Source organism: Sceloporus undulatus, chromosome 1 (genome assembly GCF_019175285.1).
Source record: "Sceloporus undulatus isolate JIND9_A2432 ecotype Alabama chromosome 1, SceUnd_v1.1, whole genome shotgun sequence".
Lineage (NCBI taxonomy): Eukaryota > Metazoa > Chordata > Lepidosauria > Squamata > Phrynosomatidae > Sceloporus > Sceloporus undulatus.
Window position 1 is genome coordinate 89,152,474 of NC_056522.1, and position 25,763 is coordinate 89,178,236.

Genomic DNA, 25,763 nt, shown 5'->3' on the forward strand with positions numbered 1-25,763 from the left:
TAATCCAGCAGTATCAAGAAGGCCACTAGTCCCCACTTCACCCCAGGACTCTAAAGAGAATTGTTCTCAAGCTGCCAAGAAATGGATGGCAACTTCAGAAAAAGGAATCAAAGCTTGTTTTATTTCAACAAACTTTCCTTTTCTTTTTGACAGGACATTATTAGTTTTCAGAGTATCAAAAAGAATATACAATTCTGTTATACCTAAAATCAAAGAAAACATATCTTTAATATGCATGGAAATATATTCCAACTAGAATTCTCCAGTACTTCATTTTTTAATATTTTAATATGATAGTATTTGATTGAAACTCAGAACTATGAAAGTTAGATAAAAATAAGGCACAAAACCCCAAAAGCATGAAGACAGCTATAATCATAATTGTTATTATTTCTTTAGAAAATGATAATACACATCAAAAAAACATTTCACAGTACTATTTTGATTTGGGCAGTATGCAACAGCTATTTTCCAAAAGAGAAAATTGTAAGATTATGCTTCATAGAATTTTATGAGCAGGGATCTATTGCATATTTGTTTGAATTTTATATTTGAACAAATTTACACACACAGCCTCAATCTGGGCTTAGTAGCTTTTCTTATCATAACATTTCTGATTTCATTTTTGTCTGGGCCATACTATTCTCAGATTTAAAATGATGAGATGCTTTTTGTTCAGTGTTCAGCAGGTCACCTGCTTAAAATGATATATCATACGAAGTAAGTGCATAATCCTATAATACTGAGAATAATATGTCTTACTAAGCACCAGGAAAGCAGTTCATTAATAGAAGCATAGAATAATAGAATTGTAGAGTTGGAAGAGACCACAAGGGCCATCCAGTCCAACCCCCTACCATGCAGGAACTATTCAATCAAAGCATCCCTGACAGATGACCATCAAGCCTCTCTTTAAAGACCTCCAGGGAAGGAGACTCCACTACACTCCGAGGAAGGAGTGTGTTCCACTGTCAAACAGCCCTTACTGTTAGGAAGTTCCTCCTAATGTTGAGGTGGAATCTCTTTTCCTGGAGCTTGCATCCATTGCTCCAGGTCCTGTTCTCTGGAGCAGCAGAAAACAAGCTTATTCCCTCCTCAGTGAGACAATCCAAAATGAATCATAAAATCATAGAATAATAGAGTTGGAAGAGACCGCAAGTGCCATCCAGTCCAACCCCCTGCCATGCAGGAAATCCAAATCAAAGCATCCCCGACAGATGGCCTCTGTTTAAAGACCTCTAAGGAAGGAGACTCCATCACTCTCCATTGAAGGAGTGTGTTCCACCGTCGAACCGCCCTTACTGTCAGGAAGTTCTTCCTAATGTTGAGGTGGAATCTCTTTTCCTGGAGCTTGCATCCATTGTTCCAGGTCCTAGTCTCTGGAGCAGCAGAAAACAAGCTTGCTTCCTCCTCAATATGACATCCCTTCAAATATTTAAACAGGGCTATCATATCACCTCTTAACTTTCTTTTCTCCAGGCTAAACATCCCCAGCTCCATAAGTCGTTCCTCATAGGACATGGTTTCTAGACCCTTCACCATTTTAGTCGCCCTCCTTTGGACACGCTCCAGTTTCTCAACATCCTATTTGAATTGTGGTGCCCAGAACTGGACACAGTATTCCAGGTGGGGCCTGACCAAAGCAGAATGCACTGGCACTATTACTTCCCTTGATCTAGACACTATACTTTTAATATAGTGGGTCCTTGGTATCCACTGAGGTTAGGTACTAGAGAACACACACCCATGGATACCAAAATCTGTAGGTGGTCAAATCCAATTAAATACAATGGCATAGTAAAATGGTGTCTCATATAAAATGGAAAAATCAAGGTGTGCGCTTTTTTATTTATTTATGTTTTTTAGAATATGTTTAAGCCATGGATGTGACCTGGAATCAAATGTATACCAACATGCACTTAATGCCTCTTATTAGGTTGATATATCCACTGAACACCTCCACTTAATAAGCACTCATAGATTCTGAGATTTTCTTGCTAGAGCAGCAGATTTCTATGACAAATGGCTTGGTGCTTTTAAAACTAACCAACATGGCACTGTTGTCTGTTTACATAAAGATCCAAAATCCCACTGGGCTTGCCTAAAGTCATTCCTACATCCCTGCTGTTCTGTTTAATAATTATTTCTGATTAAGCAGTCAGATGAATAGTTCCATGTGTTTTGTAAGGCAAAGGGCATTTTTCTTACTGAATTAAAAATAAAAAGGTATGAACATGCATACATTTTAATACATTTTTTACTCTCTTTCTTTGCCTTGTACATGTGTGGTACAACAAAATCATCAAAGGACTAAACCATAAACATTACTTCATAATCATCTGTTATCAGTTTTGATTTGTTTCACTCTTTCACTAAAACTCTGAGAAATATAGCTGGTTTATTTCAACTGGAGAATTTTATATGTATTCCATCATATTAATAAAATCCAGGAATGACTATGTATACTCTCTGGAATATGTTTATGGTGATATGCATTTTGTAATATTGTGTGAATGCTAACATCTCCACAAAATGAGCTCTAAAAAACCCATTTCAGGATTGGAGTTATGTTCTCTTTATTATGAATACTGGCAGAATAGAACTTTTACCCCCTTTTTAAGTCAAACATCACACTGCAGGAGGTTTACTGCTTCTCTAATTTTTAAAGATCTATTACATAACACCATAATTTCTGAAGGAGGGGAGAAGGGGGGAAATCATGCCAAAATGACCATCTTACTTCAAAAGTACTAAGCCATTTGTAGGCATATCAAACCTTTCCCTAGGCTTATGCCAAATAGACCAGTCTGGTAAAAATTTCTGAAAGATGAGGGGGAAGCCATTTTCAATTAGAAAACATGAGCTTTCCTTAAAAAACAGAACATATAATCTAAATCAGTTTTATTAGGCTTCAGTTCAGTGGACATTTTATTTGAGCCTGGATGTTTGTTCTTTCACAGGTTTATGTTCTAATATAGTCCACTGGTGTTGAATTACCTTGTCATTATTACAGAGCCAGGTGTTGGAGAAACCTGGTTCTTTTATAGATTTGGATGGAAATGGAAAGCCTTAGGGGGCACAGTGTCTGGGGAAATGTAGTTTTTATATGTCTTACAAGAAATCAAGAAGCTTGGCTATAACAGAAATCCTATATTGCAATGAAAGAGACATTGGTGCTTTCTGCACCAGCATTTGGGACGTCCGGAGGACATCCTATTTTAAAAAAGGGGCGTCTCTTATAGACGCCCCTGGGCCTAGTACGGACTCTGTCCGTACAAGATGGCGCCGGCCCTTCTACATGGCCGGCGCCATCTTTGCGTATCGGACGCTGAGTGTCCGTACGGGTCGCGTCCTTTGTGACGTAGCGAGTGCGCCCCTGGCGCCTCGCTACGTCGCAAATGCGACGGAAAAAGAAGCTCCATTTTGGAGCTTCTTTTTCGGTCCGCGCGGGAGTCGCCGTGTGGAGGCTCCAGCTCCCCCGCGGACCTACCGGCGGCAGAGCGCCGCAAAGTGGCGGTATGTACCCCGCCATTCTCAATCTGGGTGCATGAATTCTTTTTTTTACAAGGCAGATCATATATGCATTTTGCACGTGCCTGGGAACAGGGACTAATTTTACCAACTCCTCCACTCCTAATATTAGTTTATATTCTTAAAAGATTCAATAAGAACTAGATGAATTTTTAATATTTTAAAATGCCCTTTTCAAAAAATTGGAAGTTAGATTTGAAAATTAATACAATAATGTTTAATGTTAACATCTGGAAAATGATTTATCAGATTAATCAAGCTATCATTAATTAACCTGTTGACCAAGATATTCATGCAACCCAGACCATGGGATTTAAAGAGAATAGTATGGAGGTTGTCACTGTTGTTGTGTTGTTTTATGTTTCTTCAAGTTGTTTCCAGTTTATGGTGGCTCTATGATGAGCTTATCACAGGGTTTTCTTGGCAATATTTGTTTAGAGGTTTGCCTTTGCCTCTGAGGGAGTGTGATGTGCCCAAAGTCACCCAATGGATTTCCAAAGATTTCAAACCCTGGTCTCCAGTGTTGTAGTCCAATGCTCTATAAACCATATACCATTCTGTCACTGCTTATTTTAGGGAGACACATTATTGCTACCTTCAAAAGGACTCTTTTAGTCTTTTTAAAGTTGCCTGGCTCCAACCTGGATTTTTCCACATGGGAATATTATAGAACTGTTGCCTGGAATAGTGTGAGTACAACACATATGGGAACTGTCAGGTAAGGAAAGGGTGTTCTAAAATGTGGGATTTAAACTTAAAACCTCAATTCAGTTAGTCACTCATGTGTATCTTTTTTTTCTTCCTACCCCCATCAAAATGTACACTTCACTCACTCTTCAAACGCCTTGTTAGCTAAAGGTTAATAAGGTGTGATTTATTCTAGTTACTGGACACTAATCCACCACAAGTACATCACTAAGTGGATAGCTACAGCAATCATTCACTGCCTCAAGGGAGGAGCGTTCTTAATCAGAAATGATTTGATAGCCTCTGAATATATGCATATATATTTTTTCTGTTCAACTGGATTCTTTCTGCTTCCCCATTCCCAACTGAGAAGCAGGCTGCACCCCCACTTGCAGAAATAATCCAGTTTGACACTACTTTAACTGTCATGGCTCAGTTCTATGGAATTCCAGGAACTGTAGTTTTGTCAGACTTTTAGCCTTCTCTGTCAGAGGGTTCTGGTGCCACAATAAACTATAATTCCCAGAATTCTGTAACATTGAGCCAAGGCAATTAAAATGATGTCAAACTGGATTATTTCTGTAGTGTCCAGAAGTCGCACCAAAGCCACGCTCCAGCCCTAAGGACTGGAGTGTGGCTTTGGTGCGGCTTCTGGACTCTTAGGACGCATGCATCACTGAAATACCATACCTCCACTGTGACTCGAAGCAGCTTTATTTTGGCTGTCTGTAACAGGCCAATGGGTCTACTTTAATTGAGACTCACAAGTGGACTTAGGCCAATAGTTCTGCTATACGATTAATCTCTTCTATCCTTTCTCATAATTATTTAGCACCTAAAGATTTTTTCAAATTACCTATATTTGTTGTTTGCCAAATGTTATCCACAGTATTCTTTCTATTAATTTTGCCCACAGTTACTCTCCTTCTCTTTTCCTCCAAATACCCCCAGCCTTCTCCTGACTTCTGCTTGTATGTTTCTGCTTTTTGCCCATGTTTTACTCTCTTTCCAGGTTCCATTATTAAGTCCTATAGTATTGTTCTGTTTATCCCTCTTACCCCATTATTCTTCTCATTTGTACAGCTATTTCAATATTTTTTATCTTCTTTCTATACCATTTAATTAACATTCTCCAGCCTTAACTAATAGTCTCATTTTCCCTCTGTTCCAAGGCAACAACTATCCTCTGAACTTCAAAACAGCAGTAGCAACATCAATCATTTAATTTTGTCCCAACAGCTAAGCCACAAGGTACCCATCCCCGGGTTTTAGCATGTTTCCTCAATGCACTTTTGTGATCTCATTCTCCCAACAGTAATTTTCTGTGCTCTATGAATCAAGTCAAATCCTTGGATGCTACTAGGTTCCTATGACTTGAAGGGTCCCTTCCCAGAAATTGAAAGTAATGCGTTAAAGTGAGACAGTGACCAGTAAAAGGTTCCTTATTTAGGTAATGAGGGCATTATACAGGTTTGGAATAATGAGTATAAGAGCTAACTCAGAAAAAATAAAAAACAGAGTCAGAATATAAATATAAAATTTATAAATTTATTATGTTATATTAATTTTATTATATTATATATTTGAATGTAACATAATATGTTATATATATTATATATAATATATAATAACATAAAATAAAATAAAAATGAACTTTATTCTTATACCCCGCCTTTCTGCTACAGCAATCAAGGCGGCTTACATGACTATAATATATTGGAATAATACATACTCTCAATAAATAAATAAATAAAATATATTTATAACCTTGGACTGTGTATTTTTATTTTTTAAGAACTTATTATTAAATTGATTTATTATATTTTCTATGTTAGACACAAATATTTTATATTTCTATAAATAATATAATATATTTATATATTGACTCTTATTTTTATTAGTATAATAGAATATAATAATGAGTAACACATGTCAGGGATGATGGGAGTTGTAGCTCTTCACCTCTGGCTCGAACTCACCACCTTGTTACGCACAGTTTTGGTCAGTGGTTAAAGCTTTGCTCTAAAGCAGCAGAGTTACAGAGAATAGGCTGAAGACCCTGACAAACTCTCCAAGCCTTCTCACTCTTGCTTCCACAGAAGTCTTCACCCTTCTTCAGGATCCAGCTGGCTCTTGTAGCTTCACCCAAGACACCAGACAACTCAGTAGTCTTATATAAAAGATCTACTTTATTCTACTATATACAGTTCCAAAACTATCCAACATAACTCCACACTACTCCGATACAACAATACTCCTCCACAACTACTACCCACAAAATACACTGGGATTCATAGCCATTATTATAGTCCTTGCAAAATACCACCCACTGTTGTCTGTTTCCACCCAGTGGGCGTGTACAACCATTTTCATTGGTTCTCTTGATTCATCCCATAAGAAATGATTTCATCATCTCAGCCTTGACCACTTAACAATTCTCAGGTGTGTTCAATTATCCACTTTGCATTTCTGTCCTTGGCATTTAGGACTTGTTAATTATATTACCTTTTACACCTGTGTGGCTCCTAATTGCTTCTGCTGAGTCATCCTGGCTCTCACATACATGTTTTATTTCTTTCACTGTATGTACCATATTGCTTTTTCCTTAACAACACATACTTGAAAAAGTTATTTTTGCAGTTATTTTGAAAATAATTTTTCAACTTTTATACCATTTGTTCTTAATCTTCATAAAACCAATTTTTGAAAGCTGAATTAAGTTAACTTCAAAGGTGTTTTCTGACCTCATGGGAACTGCAATGTATTTCACTGGATAAAAATGTCTCTGGAATATCTCTGAGTATAGAATTAATGTCCCATAATGCTCAAATACTGAGAGGGAAAAAACACATGCTCATGTGAAGTAGAATACTTGTTCTGAAAAGCTGACATGTTTCCTTTTCTACATAAAACATAAGCAACATTATTTTTATTTCCTAAAAATACAGTGCGCCTACATCATACATGGGTGCATGCCATATGCAGCTTTCAGCTTACACTGAAGCCGCACACCGGAAGTATCAATGGTGTGCAAGCCACACCACGCTGCATGCACAAACCTCATTGTTTTCATTGGGGCTCAAGCATATGTGCTATTTGTCTTATGTGGGGTGGGGGTCCCGGAATGTATCTCCCGCGTAAGGGAACAGCTCACTGTACTACCAAAGAGAACACTTGTTATGAAATCATAAAAGAGAAAATTGACCTGAATCCCGGGAAAAATAATTCTTTTTTTCTTTTTTTTAAAGTTATGTACAGGAAGAACCAGATTAGAGTTGGGTGGAGTCTGTCACAAGTGCAAAGTACGGCTGCTGATCAAAATGTTTCCAGACTGTGAAAAAGTTTTTATTTGGGGGCAGATTCCAGAATTGTGGGCAGGTTCCAGAACGTTGTGAGGGGTCAGTGGGGATGCTCCATTAGGTACACTGGACTCCTCAACCCAGGTAGCAGGCAGCGGGAAGGCCACACAATTCCTACTCTGGGTCTAAAGACAAGGACAGAAAAATTTGTCATTGTTGTTTTACATATAAGCTCTTGAAAACAGTCCTTTTAGAAGTCTTCCTCTAGAGTGATTCCACTAGATCTCCAGTTAGTAATATGTGTTTTTTCCCCTTCCCATGCTTTAGATAAAGTGAGACTAAAGTGTGTGGCATTACTTTATTCATTATTGTATCACTTCTTCATTTGCAGTACTGGCATAAACCTTTCTGATACTACTGAACCAGGTTGAAAGTTCAGTCTCAGAACCTAGGCAGTCTCTGGACACATGCAGAAATGAATCACATCAAGAATTGTGCTGGGCATCCATAAGACATGCCAACAACTGTTTTGCTATGATTTTCACTTCACCACAAATATTTGTCTGTTAGGGGTGTGTGGGTGTGGGTGTATGAATAAAAATGGAATCCCCATCTGACCGCTTTGTAAGTAAACAGAAAGTAAGCAAATAATAATTAAGGAGAGGGAGGATTGACATGGAACAAACTAGGTGTGGATGTTCTGAACAGAATTGGATAAGATATTTTTAGAAATATGATTATTAGCATCATGGGAATGCCTCTCCCTTTCCATGCAGCCTTTTGTATCCTCTCAAAACCTGTTCCATGAGATTAACCAGCTCTCTGGACAAGATTTAGAGGGTACTTGGCAGGCTATAGTACTTCATGCATTTGATACCAAAAATATTACAAAAATGAAACAGAAGAACGGCTTATTAGCAATGCTGTGTACATCTTATTATGGAATAAATGTATTAAAAACTAACAAACAGAAATGTGATAAAACACCAGAAAATCAAAAGCATTTGAAAGCACATATATTTATTAATGGCTATTTATTTCAATATTAATATCATTTTATAGTCCTTATCTATATAGCTCTCTATATAAATTTCTTTATATAAAACACAAGGAGTAGAAATGGAATATGGGGGCAAAGTATGAAAATGAAAATGTGTGTACCTGTGTGTTTCTAGTGCACAAGTACCTTTTGAGAACACAAAAATGAACCAAGCAAATAAATTTACAATTGCATCACACCAATTAATTTGCATACTGCCTTTGAAGCGATACACTGGGGAAAGTGAACAGAAGGGAAGAGCCATTAAATGAACAACAGTAAACAAAAAAAAGTACATAACTTACGTTGGAGTGATAAAAACAAATTAAAATGCTAAGAAGTTAAAGGAGAGATAATGTGAAATAAACATGAGGAAGAGACTGGCCAAAGGGAATATGTGTAAGAATTCTGAAATACCAGAAATGGATGAATAAGGAAGTTTAGATATAGTCATCTAGGGGCTAATGCAAAATCTGGTATCATCAATTCTAGATTGCATCAGGATCCACCAATGTAGTTCCATTCAGGAGGCTCACAGACATGGAGTAATAGCATTTTAGTGACTGAGAGGTGTTATAAATGTCCTGGTCGTCATGTCTTCTCTGATTTCCTCCTTCATCCTCACTTCCTAAACTCCCTAATGTGAACCTTAAGGAGCAGAGAGCATTTATTTTTCAAAAAGCTCATTAGTTCCACCTGTATAAATAACCCTCATTTGGATAGTGAACATTTTCATAGGTATAACATCTAAATATATAAATACAACTTCTTACTTTAGAGATAATGGCAGGAAGAATTGCTCTTTGGATATTAAAGTTTACTGCACAAACCGTTATTCTTAATGTGTTATTTCAGTGTGACTTGAAACATACTTTCCATAATGTATTATTGTGGCATCCAGGATACTGGAAATTTCTCACTTCCTCCCTCTCTTTTCTCTCTCACTTCCTCTCTCTCTCCATGCCTCCCAAAACCTGACTCTGGAGGGCTTTCCACCTTCCAGAGGGTTTCCCAAGGGTGCCTGAGGGGTTGCAGTGAGGGTAATCACCACCTCCTAATTCCAATGGTGGAAGTAGTTCCATCAGCAGAAGGATCCTGACCAATAATTTTCTAGAAATTAATATCCTGCATTTCAAAACAAAGGTATGTTTCCAGGGTGGTTAAAATAGCACTAGGAATAGTAACAAAAAGAGTAAAATAAAAAAGAGAATAATAAAAAATAAAGCACAAAAAGAAACACAAACTAAAATACAAAGGCCCTCTACAGAACAGCATAAAGACCCAGCATGGGGGCAGAGTGGGGGCATGGTGATAGCATGCCGCCCACCCTGACTCCGCCCCCTGCGGCGCCCACATGACCAGACAGCAGGTAGCATCACGCCATGTCTTTGGCACAGCGTTTACACACGCTGTGCCAAAGAAGCAGAGAACAGCCGCTGTCACCACAGCTAGGGCACCCTTGCTGCAGCTCAAAAAGAAACCGCTTTTGCACTGTGGAAAGCCCAGATTGGGGCTGCATCATATAGTTGCTGGCGAGGAAAGTGTGGCTGCAGACCGCTCCAAAGGAACAGTCTGTTGAGCCCCAGAATTAATGAGCAACAGTCAAGTTGTACAAGCTGCTATTCACGTCAAAGCTCTTGTAAGTTAAAAACAATAACTGAAACAGTTCTAAAAATCTGGGGGCAGGGCATGGAGAGGGAGATGGAGGGATTTTTCCTGGTACTTAAAAAGAGTAACAAGTGCCCTTCGCAACCTGTCTGCAGAGTTAATGTGTCACCAACCAAAAAACATTCTTTGTCTTAATTAATTAAAAACAAATGAAGAACAGATGTGTAAGTCAAATATCAGCAGGGATCATAAAGAGCAATAAAATTTCAGCTTCTCTTTTTGCTAAATAACTTGATTTAGAATTAAATTTGAACTGAACACAAGTATATGAACAAATAAAAAGACTGCACTTCTAGGTAAAATCATATAAATAAAAAATGAAACGAGGTTGATATTAATTTCTAAAGAAATAAAGAATATTAGAAGATGCCATTTATTAGTTTTTAAAAAATTATGGTCACTTTAAAATATCAACTAAATAGTCATGGCAATTTACTTTTCAGCTCATGGAACAACATTTTTTGGTTCACTACTTCCTAATCTTGACTTGGAAGGTACTTGGCACTTACCAAATTATCATGGGCACTTTACTGGATCGTGGCACTTGTTCAATAATGGACTCATATGGGCATATATAAGAAACATGAGTCAGTGCATTCTGTAAGCACAAACACTACGTTGCTAGAAGCTATACAATTTCTTTACTTTAGCAATGAAGTCAAAGGAAACAGGTTTTTTGGATTTTGTAGTGCACAGCACAAAGTACGTAGCTCACAAACAGTACACAAAGAGCCAAATAGATGGCAGAACTGTTCTGCCATCCTCCCGTGCTCCATTCAGCTTTACAACATATAGGATCAAATGTTTCTGCAGATGTGTCAAATGAAAAGCTATAATAATGGTATGCAACTCACTTTGCAGTGGTCATACTGCTGTTGTACAGTTGGAACATCCCCACCAATAGGCATCTGTTTCTTTAAATCTTCATCTTTCAGATTCAGCCACTTGATATGCTCTTCCAGTGATATGAGCAACTTGTTCCATTTCTCTGCACTTGCTTCTAAGTGAGCTCTACAAGGAAAAATAGCAAACATTGTAGGAGTCTTAGTCTGCACTAGAATATGCTAAATGTTGCAGCAGTTTGACTTGAAAAATATCTTCCTTAATTTAATTCAAATAATTGTTCAAATGATGCATTGACTTTGCTCACTTGAAAATTAATCAGTATAAGAAAAGCAATACCCTGAAGGCACCAGATCCTGTCTATCTTGGAAGCTAAGCAGAAGAAAGCCTGGTTAGAATTTGGAAGAGAGATGACCAGGGAATACTAGGTGCTGAAGGCTGTGTTTCAGATGAAAGCAATAGCAACCTCCTCTGAGTGCTCATTCTCGAAGAAAACCCAGTGAAATAAGTTGTTAGGCAACTTTTTACTAAGGATGTTATGGGATATACAAATAATACTTGAATTTGAAGTCAAAGGCTTTCATGGCCGACATCCATAGTTTTTTGTGAGTTTTTCAGGCTGTGTGGCCATATTCTAGAAGAGTTTCTTCCTGATGTTTCGCCAGCATCTGTGGCTGGCATCTTCACTTTCCTCACCAGGTCAGGACCGTGGCAACTATACAACACAGCCCCAATCTGGGTTTTCCACATCGCAAAAAGAATTCTCTGAAGATGCCAGCCACAGATGCTGGCGAAATGTCAGGAAGAAACTATTCTAGAACATGGCCACATAGCCCAAAAAACCCACAAAAAAAAATACATGAATTTATTTTTAAAATCCTGTTAGATTGATCTTCACATAGGAATACAATTCCCCCTTCTATTTTTCTTTAAGTTTATAAAACTAATCATTATATAATTTAATAGAAATACTTGTAAGGTTATGCTCTTTGTGCACTGCATAATACCATTCTTGCTATCAAATACATGCATTTGAAATATCTAACTATAAAAAACTCACAATTCCTTAAAGTCAAAACTCCAGATTTCCATGAGAGATGTTAGTTGCAACAGATTCATGCAAAGAATAGCAAGAGTACTAAAGGGTTAAATGTTGCTGGCTGAGTTTTGCTGTTGCAGATTATTTGTTGCATTTTGCTGAATCAATGAATTCCTGCAGCATTGTGCTGTAATTCAGTTAATATGACATGCCATTAATATAACTACTCTTGATAATGTCAGAACCTTTTATTTTTCTGTCCCTTGTCCACTTCCAAGTACAGAAAGCAGAAAGTGTCCTCATAGTCAAAGGGAAACTGTTTTAATCTTCTTCTGTCACTTATTGGTGTGCACTGATGCACTTTAGATTCTTAATAGAGTCTCTGTGTTTTCTAATGTAACAGGGAAAATATTCTAGACCGTCACTATAATTTAATTTTTTCCATGATCTTGATCAGTCCTGAGACTATATAATTACCTTACAATGAAAAATAATTTTATTGCCTATATGTCACCTTATCTACACAGCAGACTTGTTTAATTTTCTGCTAGTTCAGCATGTAATTCTAGTAACAAAATACTAGCATTTTTTAAAAAAAGGTTAAATCTCTCCAAAACAGTGTTTACTTTTTTATCATTCCAGTAAGTCCTTAATTCATTCTTTTTTTTTAACAGCACTCTCTGCATTATGTAGCACATATACTTGACTATAATTCACCCTCAGGTACAAGTCAAAAGCAGGTTTTGGGGCCAAAATTATGGATTTGGAAATGACCCATGGATAAGTCAAAGGTAAAACTTAGAGGCATGTAACAGAGGATGTAAAGGGCAAAGCAAAGGAAAACAATGACAAAGAACTTATAAAACTGTAGCAGGTATAACTCTTTCAACTCACTCTAAAGGCTGGATGGATGAGAGAGTAGAGAAGGGTCACTGCTCCCTTTAGGGGACTGAGGGCCCAAACAGACAGGCCAAAATAAAGCTGCTTCGGGTCACTTTGGAGGTACAGTATGCTGTTTAAATGATGTATGCGTCCTAAGAGGCCGGAAGCCATGCCAAAGCTACAGCTCTCACCTTTCACCATTCTACTCAGAGAAGGCATAGTTCCTTTTTTGATAAGAGGTACAGTACAATACATTGATCCATAGATAGGTTAGCCCAGGTTTTTTGGATCAAATTTTTGACTAAAATTTCTAGACTTATACATGACATTATATATTATATGTAGACAATATGTACGTATTACATTATGTATTTATCTATGTATTATGCCAAAAGACATACTTGGCTTCCTATAAATACCAGGGCACAGTTGTTATATGCCCCTCATACTTACTTACAGTATATACTTGTGTCAAGTCGACTTCATGTATAAGCCAAGGGAAGGTTTCAGGGTCGAAATCCTGGGTTTTGATACGACCCATGGATAAGTCAAGGGTAAAACTTAGGGGGCTATAAGGAAGGATAGAAAGGGGGAAATACCACTTCCATCCCTCCTTCTCCTTCTCTGGACCTCTCCCAACCAATTCCCAGGTGCTGAGGGAGAGGTTTTAACATCGGATTAAGAAAGGAAGCAAGTGGTTTTAAATGGAGAGTTGTTTCCATAGGAAGCCAGGTCTTGCAAAATGGAGCAGAGAGAGAAGCAATTGGATTTAAATGGGGGAGTTTTTTTCCATAGGAAGCCAGGGCTTGCAAAAGGAAGCAGAGAGAGAAGAATTTGAAGAGTTTCAAAAACCCACAAAACCCACAATTCCATTTGATGGCACTGTGACAATTAAAGTTGTATTACATTTACTATGTAATGAAGATGCACTCTTAATTGGGGAAAGTAACTGTATTTCAATCCATAATCACCCCTAGACCTCACTAAACAACTGTGTGATACTTATGTCATTCAGCACAACCTATCTGAAAATGTTATTGTGATGATAATGTTGGAATGGGGAAAATCATGTTTGTCATGTAGAGTTCCGCAGATAATATAACAGAAATAAATGAAATAGAAGTGAAGAAGACCCTTTTCTCTGATTTCATTCTGGCCAGAAAAGATCAGGAAGATAGGGAGTACTTGGATCACTAAGAACATCAGCCCAAATATGGGATTTGTCTTGGGCAATTTAACCACGAGGGATAAGCTTGTAATATTCTCTTCTGTTTAATATTTATTTATTTTACTGTTTGTCAACTGAAATAAAATTTGCTCTCTCACAAAAATAACCTGGTGTAGTGGTTTGAGCATCAGAATCCTGGAGACCAGGATTCGAATCTCCACTCAGCCATGAAAACCCATTGGGTGAACTTGGCTGAATCACACCCTCTCAGCCTCAGAGGGAGGCACGGGTCAAAAAAAAAACCCTCCTCTGAACAGATCTCACCAAGAAAACCCTGTGACAGACTTGCCTTAGAGTCACGGGACCACCTCCTTCCGTACAATCTACCCGGTGCACTTAGGTCCTCTGGGAGGAATCTGCTGCAACCTATAAAAACTAGATTGTCTGCTACCTTCCAGAGGACCTTTTCAGCAACCGCTCCCAGATTATGGAACAGCCTGCCGGATGAGATCCATCATATAACCACAGCTTTTTAAAAGCTTAACAGCTTTTTAAAAGCTGTTAAGACGGATCTCTTCCGGCAGGCCTTTCCCTAATAGATACCCGGCCACCAAAAAAAAAACCCTAATTGTTGGACCCAGTTCCATCTTAGCAGGCCGCTCAAACATTTGCTAGAGATGAAAGTATAAACATATCTCAGTGTTTCCTAAATTACCAAGTGTCTCCACCCCTTCTATTTTCTCCTTTTATTGGAAATTCACTAAAATTTAAGCCAGATGCTATTATGAACACATACTCATGGCAGGAGGCTTCTTTGTTTACAAATACTGGACTCAGAGACACTGTTACAAAGAAATACAGTTTGTAAAGAACTGTATTGCCTGTCAAGGAAACAGGTGGATAATTGTACTTTGTGTTGATGGCTCAAAATATTTAACAAAAACATTTGACAGCTTTGTATAATAAAGTCAACATCAATAAAGATTAGTAAAAACAAAAAACAGTGATAACAAACGGAACAGCAAACTATCAAAAACTCATTTGGCTGGAGAAACTACATTAACACTAACGTAACATCTTTCCATGTTTTGTATCAGAGCATCTTGTCATAAAAAGAATTATGGTATGTTCCCATACTGTTATTCCAAATACCATTGAGGCCTGTTGTCAATACTTCCTAATTCTTCTTCTCTGGAAATTTTACAGTGCTTTTCAGCTACAAAAGACTTTAGAATTATATTAACTCAGTTAGCCTTGAACCAACACTCTTAAGATACATACGTATATGGAGAGAGAGAGAGAGAGAGAGAGATTACCACTCAGACATGGAAATCCACTGGCTGACCTTGGACAAGTCACACTCTCTCAGACTTGGGCAAGTTATACTATCTCAGCAAACTCCCTCTGAACAAATCTGGACAATAAAACAATGGGATAGTTTCTCAAACCAGACACCTTATGGTTGCTGTAAGTCAAACATGACTTGAGCCCACACAGCAAGAAGTGTACTCAGGTCAAAATACATCACTGGGTAAAAAGTCTTTTTAATATGCAAAAGCTCTTGTAATCTCATCTGCAGAGAGAAAACTATTCTGATTTTTTTTCCTTTCGTGCAGGAATATAATAAGCAAATATTTACATGACTATTCTCTACAAATAATATATTTTATTATTTAGTTCTTAATTTATTTACTCAAATTATACCCCACCTTTCTTCCAGGATAAGATCCAAGGCAGGTAATAAAAAATCAATCAGCAATTACATTTGGCGTAATTTAGTTTCATGGCTACTTTCCCCTACTGTTCGAATATTTCAAACATCCATAATTGAGATATATTTAGCACTAAATGTGTTTCTTAAGAATACAAGCATGGGGTGATTTTTTTTTTAAAAAAAAATAGTCTGCAATTCTGATACTAAACCAAGCTGAAAGGAGTTTTTGTATTTTAAAAAAAAACCCTCCCATTTATTTGCAATAAATAAAAATGCATAGGCTTGGTTCCTATATCAAGTGAAAGCAGTTCACAGAAGAAAATTTACCCCTAGTCCCCTCATGTGCAACCACCTGTGCCTTCAGAGAGGGGGGATACAGAGGGAGAAGGGTAAAAGGCACTTAATTTCATTCCAGACTCAAATGTAGCACATTTCAGTTTCTCTGCAAGATTTATTGAACACCCAGCTTTAGTCACACTTACCTAGCTACTTGTAAAAGTTTTCCATATCCACCCATTTTTAAACACTGCTTTATTAAGAGGGATTCAAAATTAGTTATTCTCAAACCAAGAATCTCCTGCTTTTGAAACCAAATGACTCCTAAACTACAGCTCTGCTTGAATAGGCAGAGGGTATGCATGAAGATAAACAGCTTGTTCTCAGAGTCTAAAAGATCAATTTCAGCTCCTACTGGTATTTGCAGGGTAAGAACTGCTCCTTGAACACCTCTTGCTGGGGAAGCTTTCTTGATCCCAGGAAATGCATTTTTCAGCACTCTTCTGGGACCTATCCAGAAGCACTTATCTACAGCTAGTTCTGCCTCTTAAATCTACCGCACTTTCACATAGATCAGAAAAGGGGAGGAAAATGCCTAGAATGATTAACTTCATCCCTCTGCAAAATGGCAACACTCCTCTCCTGTTTGATTCCACTTCAGTTTTGTGTTGAGGGCTTAAGTGGCACATGAAGCTTTCTGCTAGCTTGGCACATAGGGTGAAATTATTGCTCGGTGTTTTTCAATGAGGACTGAAAACCAAATAAAAAACTACACTTGAGCAGAAATTTTTATTGTCAAATGGGTTGAGGAACAATAAACTGAATTCCCACCAAACAGAGCTCATACTTGTAGCTTTTTCAGATGTATACTATATTTGTAGGGACAGCTCAAACTCAAAAAGCAATCACCCACTTTATCTATCAAGTTTTAAAAACTTCCTGTAGGAATCACAATCAAGCCTGTGAGAATTATGGCAGCCATGATTCCTGTGAGAAATATGACTGCCATTTAGGAGAAAGAAAAGAAAGAACAAATGGAGGTGAGGAAAAAAGGAGCAAATACCTGGTGCAGGGGGTGGTGGGAGTGGCAGGGAGTGGCAGTGGCCAAAAGGGCACACTCAGCCCTTTCCTTTGCTGTGGCAGTGGAAGTCTCCTCATGAGGAGGCCTCTGCCACTGTGGCAAAGATGGGAGGGACACAGCAGGAGTAGGGCATGACCAGGTGTCACTCCTCTTCTGGTGTGTCACCCAGTGCAGGCTATATCCCCACAAAACCTTAGTAATGCCACTGGTTTCAGACACAGTTACAATCAATTCCAATAAAAAAGAAGAGGGAGGTGTCTGAAAAACCAGGATGAAAGTGCAAAGAACTTGCAGATGAGCTCAGATATAAAATAGACATGTGTAAGAAATGGAAGAAGGAAAAAAATAACCAAGGAGGAATACAAATGAAGAGCCAGTACTTGCAAGGGAAAAGTCCAAAAAAAGGTAAAACTCACAATGAGCTCAGGCTTGCTAAAGAGGTTAAAATATTTTAAATCATTTTTTTAGTGGGATTGATTGCCTACAGTATGTTCTGAGCAAAAGGAAGCACAAAGAGACAGTACAGCCTCTATATGGAAAAGATGGTAAAATGCTAACAGGGGGAAGAAATCCCCTCAGTACTCTGCCAAAAGAAAAACAAGTGCTGAACTTGAACAAATGATACAGTAAGAGAGAACAGATAAAGAAGCTAATACATGAACAAGCTACTCTGAGTGAATTCATGTCTCTGCAATCAAATGTACTAAAGAAATTTCCAGAGTAAACTCAGAACCACTTCCAATCATCTTTGAGAGTTCTTGGAGAAACGGAGAGGTTTAAGCAAACTGGAGGAGGGCAAATGTCCCCATTTTGAAAAGGGGGATAAAAGAAAACCCAAGCAACTACTAACCAGTGAGCTTACTACCAACACCAGGAAAAAGTTCTAGTCAGATTGTGAGCGTTTAGAAAGGAATGCCATGACTTCTAAAACCCACTAGGCTTTCTCAAAAACAAACCACACCAAATTAATCTGAATCTCGTTTTGACAGAATTACAAACTTAGTAGATATGGGGGGATACTGTGGATATAACGTGTCTTTATTTCAATAATCTCTGATGATGTAATAGAGGGTGCATCTATCAAATTTGAAGATGACATCAAATTGAGAGGGGTAGTGAGTACCCCAGAGACCAGAATCAAGATTCAAGATGACCTCAACAGATTGGAGAGCTAGGTCAAAACTAACAAAATGAATTTCAGCAAGGATAAATGTAAATTACTACATTTAGACAGGGCAAATGCAGAGATATTTCATGGGTGGTGGAGATATAAGATACTGGCTTGACAATAGTACTGTACCTGCAAAAACACAGCTCTTTTTTTTAACCAGGATATATGTTTTTTCTAAAGGAAGTAACATGTTAGTTGACTGCCAGCTCACATTCTGCTGTTAAAAAAAAGGTCTCTCCTGGGCCTAAAACAGATTAAAGAGGGCCAAACATTGGCCAAATATTCACCTCATACCCTCTAGAAGACATTTGTGGGCAAAAATGAATACAGTACAGTACTTTGGTTGGGGTGTTTGGTGGGTATGGCCCTCCAAGGCCTCCCAAGGGATGTAATGCACCCTCCTAACCTCTGACATTTACCCATCACCGATCTAATCCAATTCACTGTTGTAAAAAGGAAATGTTACCCCCATGGATTAATTCACACATTTCAGACCACATACAGAAAAAACAGTAACGTTACATGAAGTAGCCATAAAAGACCCTAGCTCAGATAAAGTCTAAAATACAAAGGACAGAACTAGCTGATGCTCTTTATTACTATAATTTGGAGAATTACCTACTTGATGAACCACCATTTCAAGTACAACTCATCAGATGTATTTCTCTCATACACTGCTAATATATACAATCTGAACACTATGTTCTACATGTATGAACAAATTAACCTAACTATAAAACAGTGTTATGCATGATTGTTGCACGCCATTGTAAACAAAAACCACTATTTCATCCTCAGATTTTCCTGTTGAAATTAATGAAAGGCTGAAATAAATGACTTGAGGACAGCCTGGACCATTAATTTTCCCAAATGATCATTAATCCTCAAGAAATAGCAAGCTGCTCTATTGTTATTGCCAGAATTTTGCAACTGTTGATTAAAGCATTAACATAAATGTCTTCTCATCTCTTTCTTCCTGATTTGTGAGGGGATTTATATATGTCAGACACTAACCGCACTTGTTTGAAGTACCCAGAGTGCAAGCTGATATATATTGCCTTTCCCAAGCCCCCCTGAAAAACTAGAACTTATCAAATTATAATGTGCACTAATCTATTAATTTTGATTTTCAGACTTTTAATAAATAAAGTATTAAAATAAATAAAGTCCTATAGTCTGATAATGTGGTTAGATATGTAATAAGATCGATTTGGACATTCTTGGATTTTGTGAAAAAGGAACATCTAGCTCTGTAATAGCCACCCAGGTCATTGACCTAAGAAAGTACAAACACTACCACCAACAGTGTTTTCGTCAAGGTGTTACTTTGAACTGGTGGAGATTGCCTAAGACTCCTTTCCTTTAGGTCTTCTTTTTCCAGTTTTCTTTTTTCTACCTTCACCTATATGATCTTGCCTATTTGTTAAGGATTTCACATATGCTCTGCTCATCTGCATGACCAAAAAGGAATTAGGTTGATTCTCATACTAGATGGAGTCTTCTTGGCAGTGGCCCCAACTGATCTATTATCATGTCCACTATAATGCAGATCTTTAATTGTTTCTGTAAAACTTAACCATTCCCCTAACACTCTCTTAATACTCCCCTAACAATACTTGTTTTATACGTATCTTTGAGATACTCTTCACACCTATCTTATAAGCCACTCTCATAAACTGTGTACAATCATCTGATCATCTTAATATACAATTGCCCCTCCATATTTGCTAGAGTTAGGGGCACAAGACCCCTGTGACTATGGAAAAACCACAAATAACAAAAACATCAGGTTTTTACCTGAGAGGGCACATCTCTAGATCCTCTTATGCAACTCTGTGGTCAACTTCCGACAAACGCTGACCATAGAACTGCACTGGAGGAGCTACAAATGAGCATTTTCTCTGGGAATCTCTAGGTCTTTCAGTGCAGCTTTTAGTTAAAGTTGCACTGGAGGACCTAGATATTCCTAAAAAGAATATATTAATCAAATCTGTGAATAATCAAATACGGAAATATCAAAGCCACAAATATTGAGGGGTGAGTGTACTTTAATGCATTTTAGATTCTGTGTACACTGCCTTACTAGAGCTGTATCTTAAAAGACAAACTACAAACAAATATTCCATTAAACATACACATCCTACATTTTGTGCTATTATTTTTCAGTGAACAGGTCAAAAATTGTGAGTGCATATATCTCTTCTATGTATTTTATGTTCAGATCATATTTTACCTGATACTGGCAGACTTTGCTTTCAGGTCATTCCAGCGTTGATTCATGTCATCAATACGATGTTGTAACAGTGCAGCCTCATCAGAGTTTCCTAAGGCTTTCACCATCTTCTGTCTATTTCCATCAATGCTCTTGAAGATATCATTGTGGGCATCAATTTCAGCCTGAATATCCTAGGGAAAAAAGATAAAACAAAGTCTTGTGCTTAGGACAATAGAATGAAGTATTCACAATTTGTCTCTCTTCTCTTGATAAAAACTGTCAACCAGACTGGAATAAAAAAAATATTTGTTTCACAATTCTGCTCTAACAATTTATACTCTTAAAAAACTAGAGATACGCTACACTACATAGAATACTGTATTACATGGATGAATGTTGATAAGATCTCCGCCCCTTCAATAAAGTCCCCTAGCCTTTCTCAGGTGGCCATTCCCATGTGGTGGCTCACTTTTTATCTTATATGTTATTTTACCATTTCTTCCTGATGAAGAAGTTAGTGAAGCTTTGAATGGTAGTACTGTATGTTGTATTTTGTACATTTTGGTTGGCCCATAAAGTAAGTCTTTGATTTTGTTGATCATTTTGTTTTAAGGGCAACACGGTTACCCTAATCTGAAGTTACAAAATGGATGTCAATGTTTATCAATAAACAACTTAATATTTCTGTAAGTGTCTGGACTTATTTCTATGAAATTCTCTAGATATTTAGATAAGGATGTCTAACTGGTACTCTACAGGTTAGGTGAAGCACACAAAGCAATTTCATCTGGCCTAAGTAGTAGTCTTCCTCCAAATATTTTCAAATTCAATAAAAAATGTTTTAACGAAAAGAGAATTTCATATTATCTCCCTCTTTGGCGACATGTCTACATACATTTGTATGTACACCTAAGCATTCATCTTCCATATGCTTTAAAGATAGATAGCCTATGAATTTATTTCAGAGCTGACTACTCTTATTTATTTATAAAGAGCATTTATAACCTCCCCTTCCTCAAAAATGGCTCTTCACTTCGGGGCTGTGTTCTAGAGAACTGAGCTGCCCCTCCATATGAAGTTTTTCAGAAGCTGGCCCATCCGGCTCTGTGAAAAGAAGGAAACCCTTCCTTTTTCAGATGTAAAGAAAACATCAGCATGATTAGTAGAGACACTTCCCAGCATTTGTGCAAGAATATTTAAAGAACAAACTATCAATCTGGAGAAAAGCTGTGAAGCATGAAGTATATCTCCATGGGATTAATCAGTGAAGATTATTAAAGGAAGCTTGTGGTGCTACAAACATGATCTTCCTTTTTGAAAGGAACAAATTCAACAAGCTTGGAATTTCATAAAAATTTGACTCTTTCATATTATGTTTACCCTTTTCTCCCAAGTGAGCTTTTAACATAGATGCCCAAGAGGGTGGAGCTAGATCTAAAAATGATTTTTATACACATAGCAGTCATTTAAGAATTCACTGACTGTTCCTGTTCATTTAGGGTATTGTATAATTATCCTCTCTGGGGAAAAGAAAACAGCTGTTGAGATGAAACATAAGATCTCTTGGAAATATTAGATGTTTCATACAAGTTATTTATTAAAATAAAACTTTGAATTTTTTATCCATTCAGACTGGTGTGTGTGTCTGTGTGTGTTTGACAGAGAGAGAGAAATATTTTAATCCATTATAGAAATAGACCATTTCCTATTCCATACACACACACCTTGAGTTATACGGCTGACCTCAGACTGCAACAGCTGAAATGTAGGCTGTAGGTAGTTATCTTTTTCATAGATATGATCAAGAAGTGATTTTGGAGAAAGGCTACAACCACTTTGCAGAAAGTCAAACAAGACATGTCAGGGTATTTTATCCAGATGTCTACTACATTCACATGTAAAGGAGGAGGAGCCTATCCTTTATCTTAAAAGGAGTTCATTTCTGGTATCAGAGAACTTGTGTAAGAGAAAACAGCTTAAAGGGATGTATCATAAGAAGATGACAGAGTGTCAGGTTTACATTTTCCTTTCCATGGAAAGAAAAGGGACACACCACAACTTCATATGTGTTTAAGGGAGACCTGTCATTGGATTGCCCATTCTGTCTATGTTTATCTTCAGAAATAAGATTGACTGGCCTGAATCCTATCCACAGGAAGTGTGCAAAAATGAAGACATATGCCAGGATCCTACTGTCACAAACCATGCATGCAAAGGATCACAGGATATGCAGTCTGGCCTTTTCACTGTTTATACAGTGAGATATCTGGAACAACCTATCCACAATCACTATGTGTTCAAAGCCAAGCAGAAATGGATAGCGCTCAGATGTGGGTTTCATTCTGCCAGCTAAATTGAAAGTTAGCCTTGAATTTATATTAGATATTTTTAGCATTTTTTCAATGTTTTGGTGCATTTTAATGCTTTAAATTGGCACACTGAAACATATGGTGATCTCACATCACTGACAAAACAACATGGCTCCCAACACTTTTAAAGATTTACATACATTGAGCTACTCTGTTTTTGTTTCCACTCTCCATACAATCTGGCTTTATGAGACAGCACTTGCAGTGATTTCCTCATGGGTAATATGCCGGGGTAGCTGTGTTGGCCATTTAGCAAATTCAAACAAAAAACTACCGAACAGTGATACCTTTACTGGCCAACCAAAATGCACAATATACTTGTTGCAAGCTTTAGACGCTCCACTGGCTTCTTCATCAGGCAAGATGTTATAAACCAAATTGGAGAAAAATTGGAGATGTTAGTATGATGCCTGCATTTTGTTGTTTCTATCCTTAGTTAAGATGGTATGAGGAGGGTAAATTTTGCAGGCTTGCTCGTCCTCATTCTGGCCATGTGGGAACTGGGCATTTTTCAAAGTCCAGGAAATTTAAAGTCCATTTGTATATCAACAAGACAACAGTGAATTGGTAGACACCCAATAGCACATATTTTCCAAGTATGGTAGAAAACCATTCTATATGCTTGGCATACAAATACAAACCAAACAACCTGGGAAAGACTTTTGACAGGGAGGGGACTGCAAAACAATCAGCTCTCCAAAGAAAGGGGAGACAGGGTGGAAACTATACACTTGAGACCACTCTCCAAATAAACCATCAGATGCATTTCCCCTTTAAGTCTTCATATTCCACCTTTTCACTTTATTTTTGAAGCATCCAAATTAGTGTCCATCACCATGTTGAAGGGTATTTTTTTTTAAAGAAAAGAGTTATTAACACAAATGCCACCAAATCAAGAGTACAGTATGTCAGTTAAAAATACACCTAGGGGATAAAGCCAAGGCCAAAAGCATGCCAAGACTGTCTAGCCTTCAACAGCATCTAAACACTGTACGTAAACAGGGATACCAGCAGCTCTTCAGAGAAGTGTTTCACAATCTAGGTACTACTCTGAGGACGGTCCTGTCACAATTCCTAATCACACTCAGTTCCTGTGGCACTATGAACCCCAGAAAAGAGAGATGCCCAGAAAATGGCTTATTCTGATTTTATAAAGAAAATGGCCTTTCAGGTGCCCTGGACCCAAACAAGCTGCAAATTTAAAGGTGTTTACTAGAACTTTGAACTGGAAATACAAAATTTAATTGAAAATACAGTGTAGATTATCCCTATATATTCCTGGTCATCTGAAGGAAACATTACGTAGTACTGTATGTATCAATAAAGGAAACATGCAGATTTTCACACTGAGTTAAGTGGGAGTTATACTGAAGATAAAAGGATTAACATTAAAAGAATTTGTGTATGCATTTATAAAGCAGCCTGGTTAGCCTGAATTCTGGTAGTGCCTAAACAGAAGTTTGTTTAACATTCTGAAACAGAGAAGAACTTCCAAGGAAGGTAATACTCTGTTCGTAATACATCTGAGGACTTCAAGATGAGAATAGTTATATCCAAATGAGGTAATTATTGTCATGCTCAGGAGTCTTGGTGTGACATGGACTTTTTCTCTTTTTATTTGTAATGTTTTTTAATATATATATATATATATATATATATATGGTTTAAGATTAAAACCAAATAACAAGATCAACCCAAGAACAGTCTGTAAACAGATTACAAGGTTCAAACAAACTTATCTTTCCTAACACATTCCCTCAGAGGTGTACATGGTTTCCTGTAACAGATTTAAATATGAAATGGAGTTTACAATGTTCAAAAAGGGAGACCATTTTTCTTTAAAAAGATATACCACATCCATTAGGGGATTCCATTCTGTCAGAAAGTTTTTCCATTAAAAGGGAGTCCCATATTCTTTCCCATCAACCTTCCAATTTAATTGGCTGTTTTTCTACTTCTGAGTAATCTCTATTCTTGCAACAGCAATAAAAATAATATTAAGTATTTATATTTAAGGTTTTTGTTACGATCAATAAAAATTGAAAACCTTCTAAAACAGAGCACAAATAAAAATTTTGATTAGTAATCTGAGAGATCATAGAGAGAACCTGTTCCCAAAAGTTAAAAATTTGAGTACAATAAAACCACATATGGAGATACGTTCCTCTATCAGAACAATTTCTCCAACAAAAAGGAGAGGAGTTTTTACTAATATAAATCAAGCGAACAGGGGTCATGTACAATCGATGGATCAGTTTTAAGGAACATTCTTTAATGTGAGCTGATCTAGAACTAAATGTGGTGGTGGTGGGGGGTGAGTCCAAAAGTGTTGCCACGGAGAATCTGGTATTGAGCTGTTAAGTGCCAATTCCTAGTTCCCTTTAACTGCTAGCCCATTATTGTATGACTCTTCCATGAGTCCTTGGGACACAGACTTTCCTTTTCTCTCCCCCCCCCCCCCATTTAATTAATTTAATCATAAGATCCTGTATTAGAGATTTTTCTCTGGTAAGAAGGGATCTCACTACAACAAAAACAAGAAAATAAAAAGACAAGTGGAAGCTGATAACCACATTAGTCATAAATTTCTGTAAAACCTGACCAAATGTTCAAATACATCCATTTGTAAATTTCATCTATGCTTCATTCTTCCAAACGTTGAAAGTGTTGTTAGATCTTCTATCTACTGGATCACAGGTGGAAAATAATTATACTTTCAGTAACAAAGTATCAATCCTTTAGCAGTCAAAAGGGCACAAAACCTCCCATTTCTGCTGTTGA

At 37.4% G+C, this 25,763-nt stretch overlaps 1 protein-coding gene across 1 annotated transcript in view; it reads right to left on the minus strand.

Moving 5' to 3' along the window:
* UTRN (utrophin) overlaps nucleotides 1-25,763 on the minus strand; it is a 494,831-nt gene that overhangs the window by 158,437 nt on the left and 310,631 nt on the right. The window contains exons 52-53 of the mRNA XM_042456820.1: nucleotides 20,632-20,804; nucleotides 11,079-11,235 (exon numbers count right to left, since the gene is read on the minus strand). Of these exons, the coding sequence (XP_042312754.1) occupies nucleotides 11,079-11,235; nucleotides 20,632-20,804 (330 nt within the window). The remainder of the gene's footprint in view (nucleotides 1-11,078; nucleotides 11,236-20,631; nucleotides 20,805-25,763) is intronic.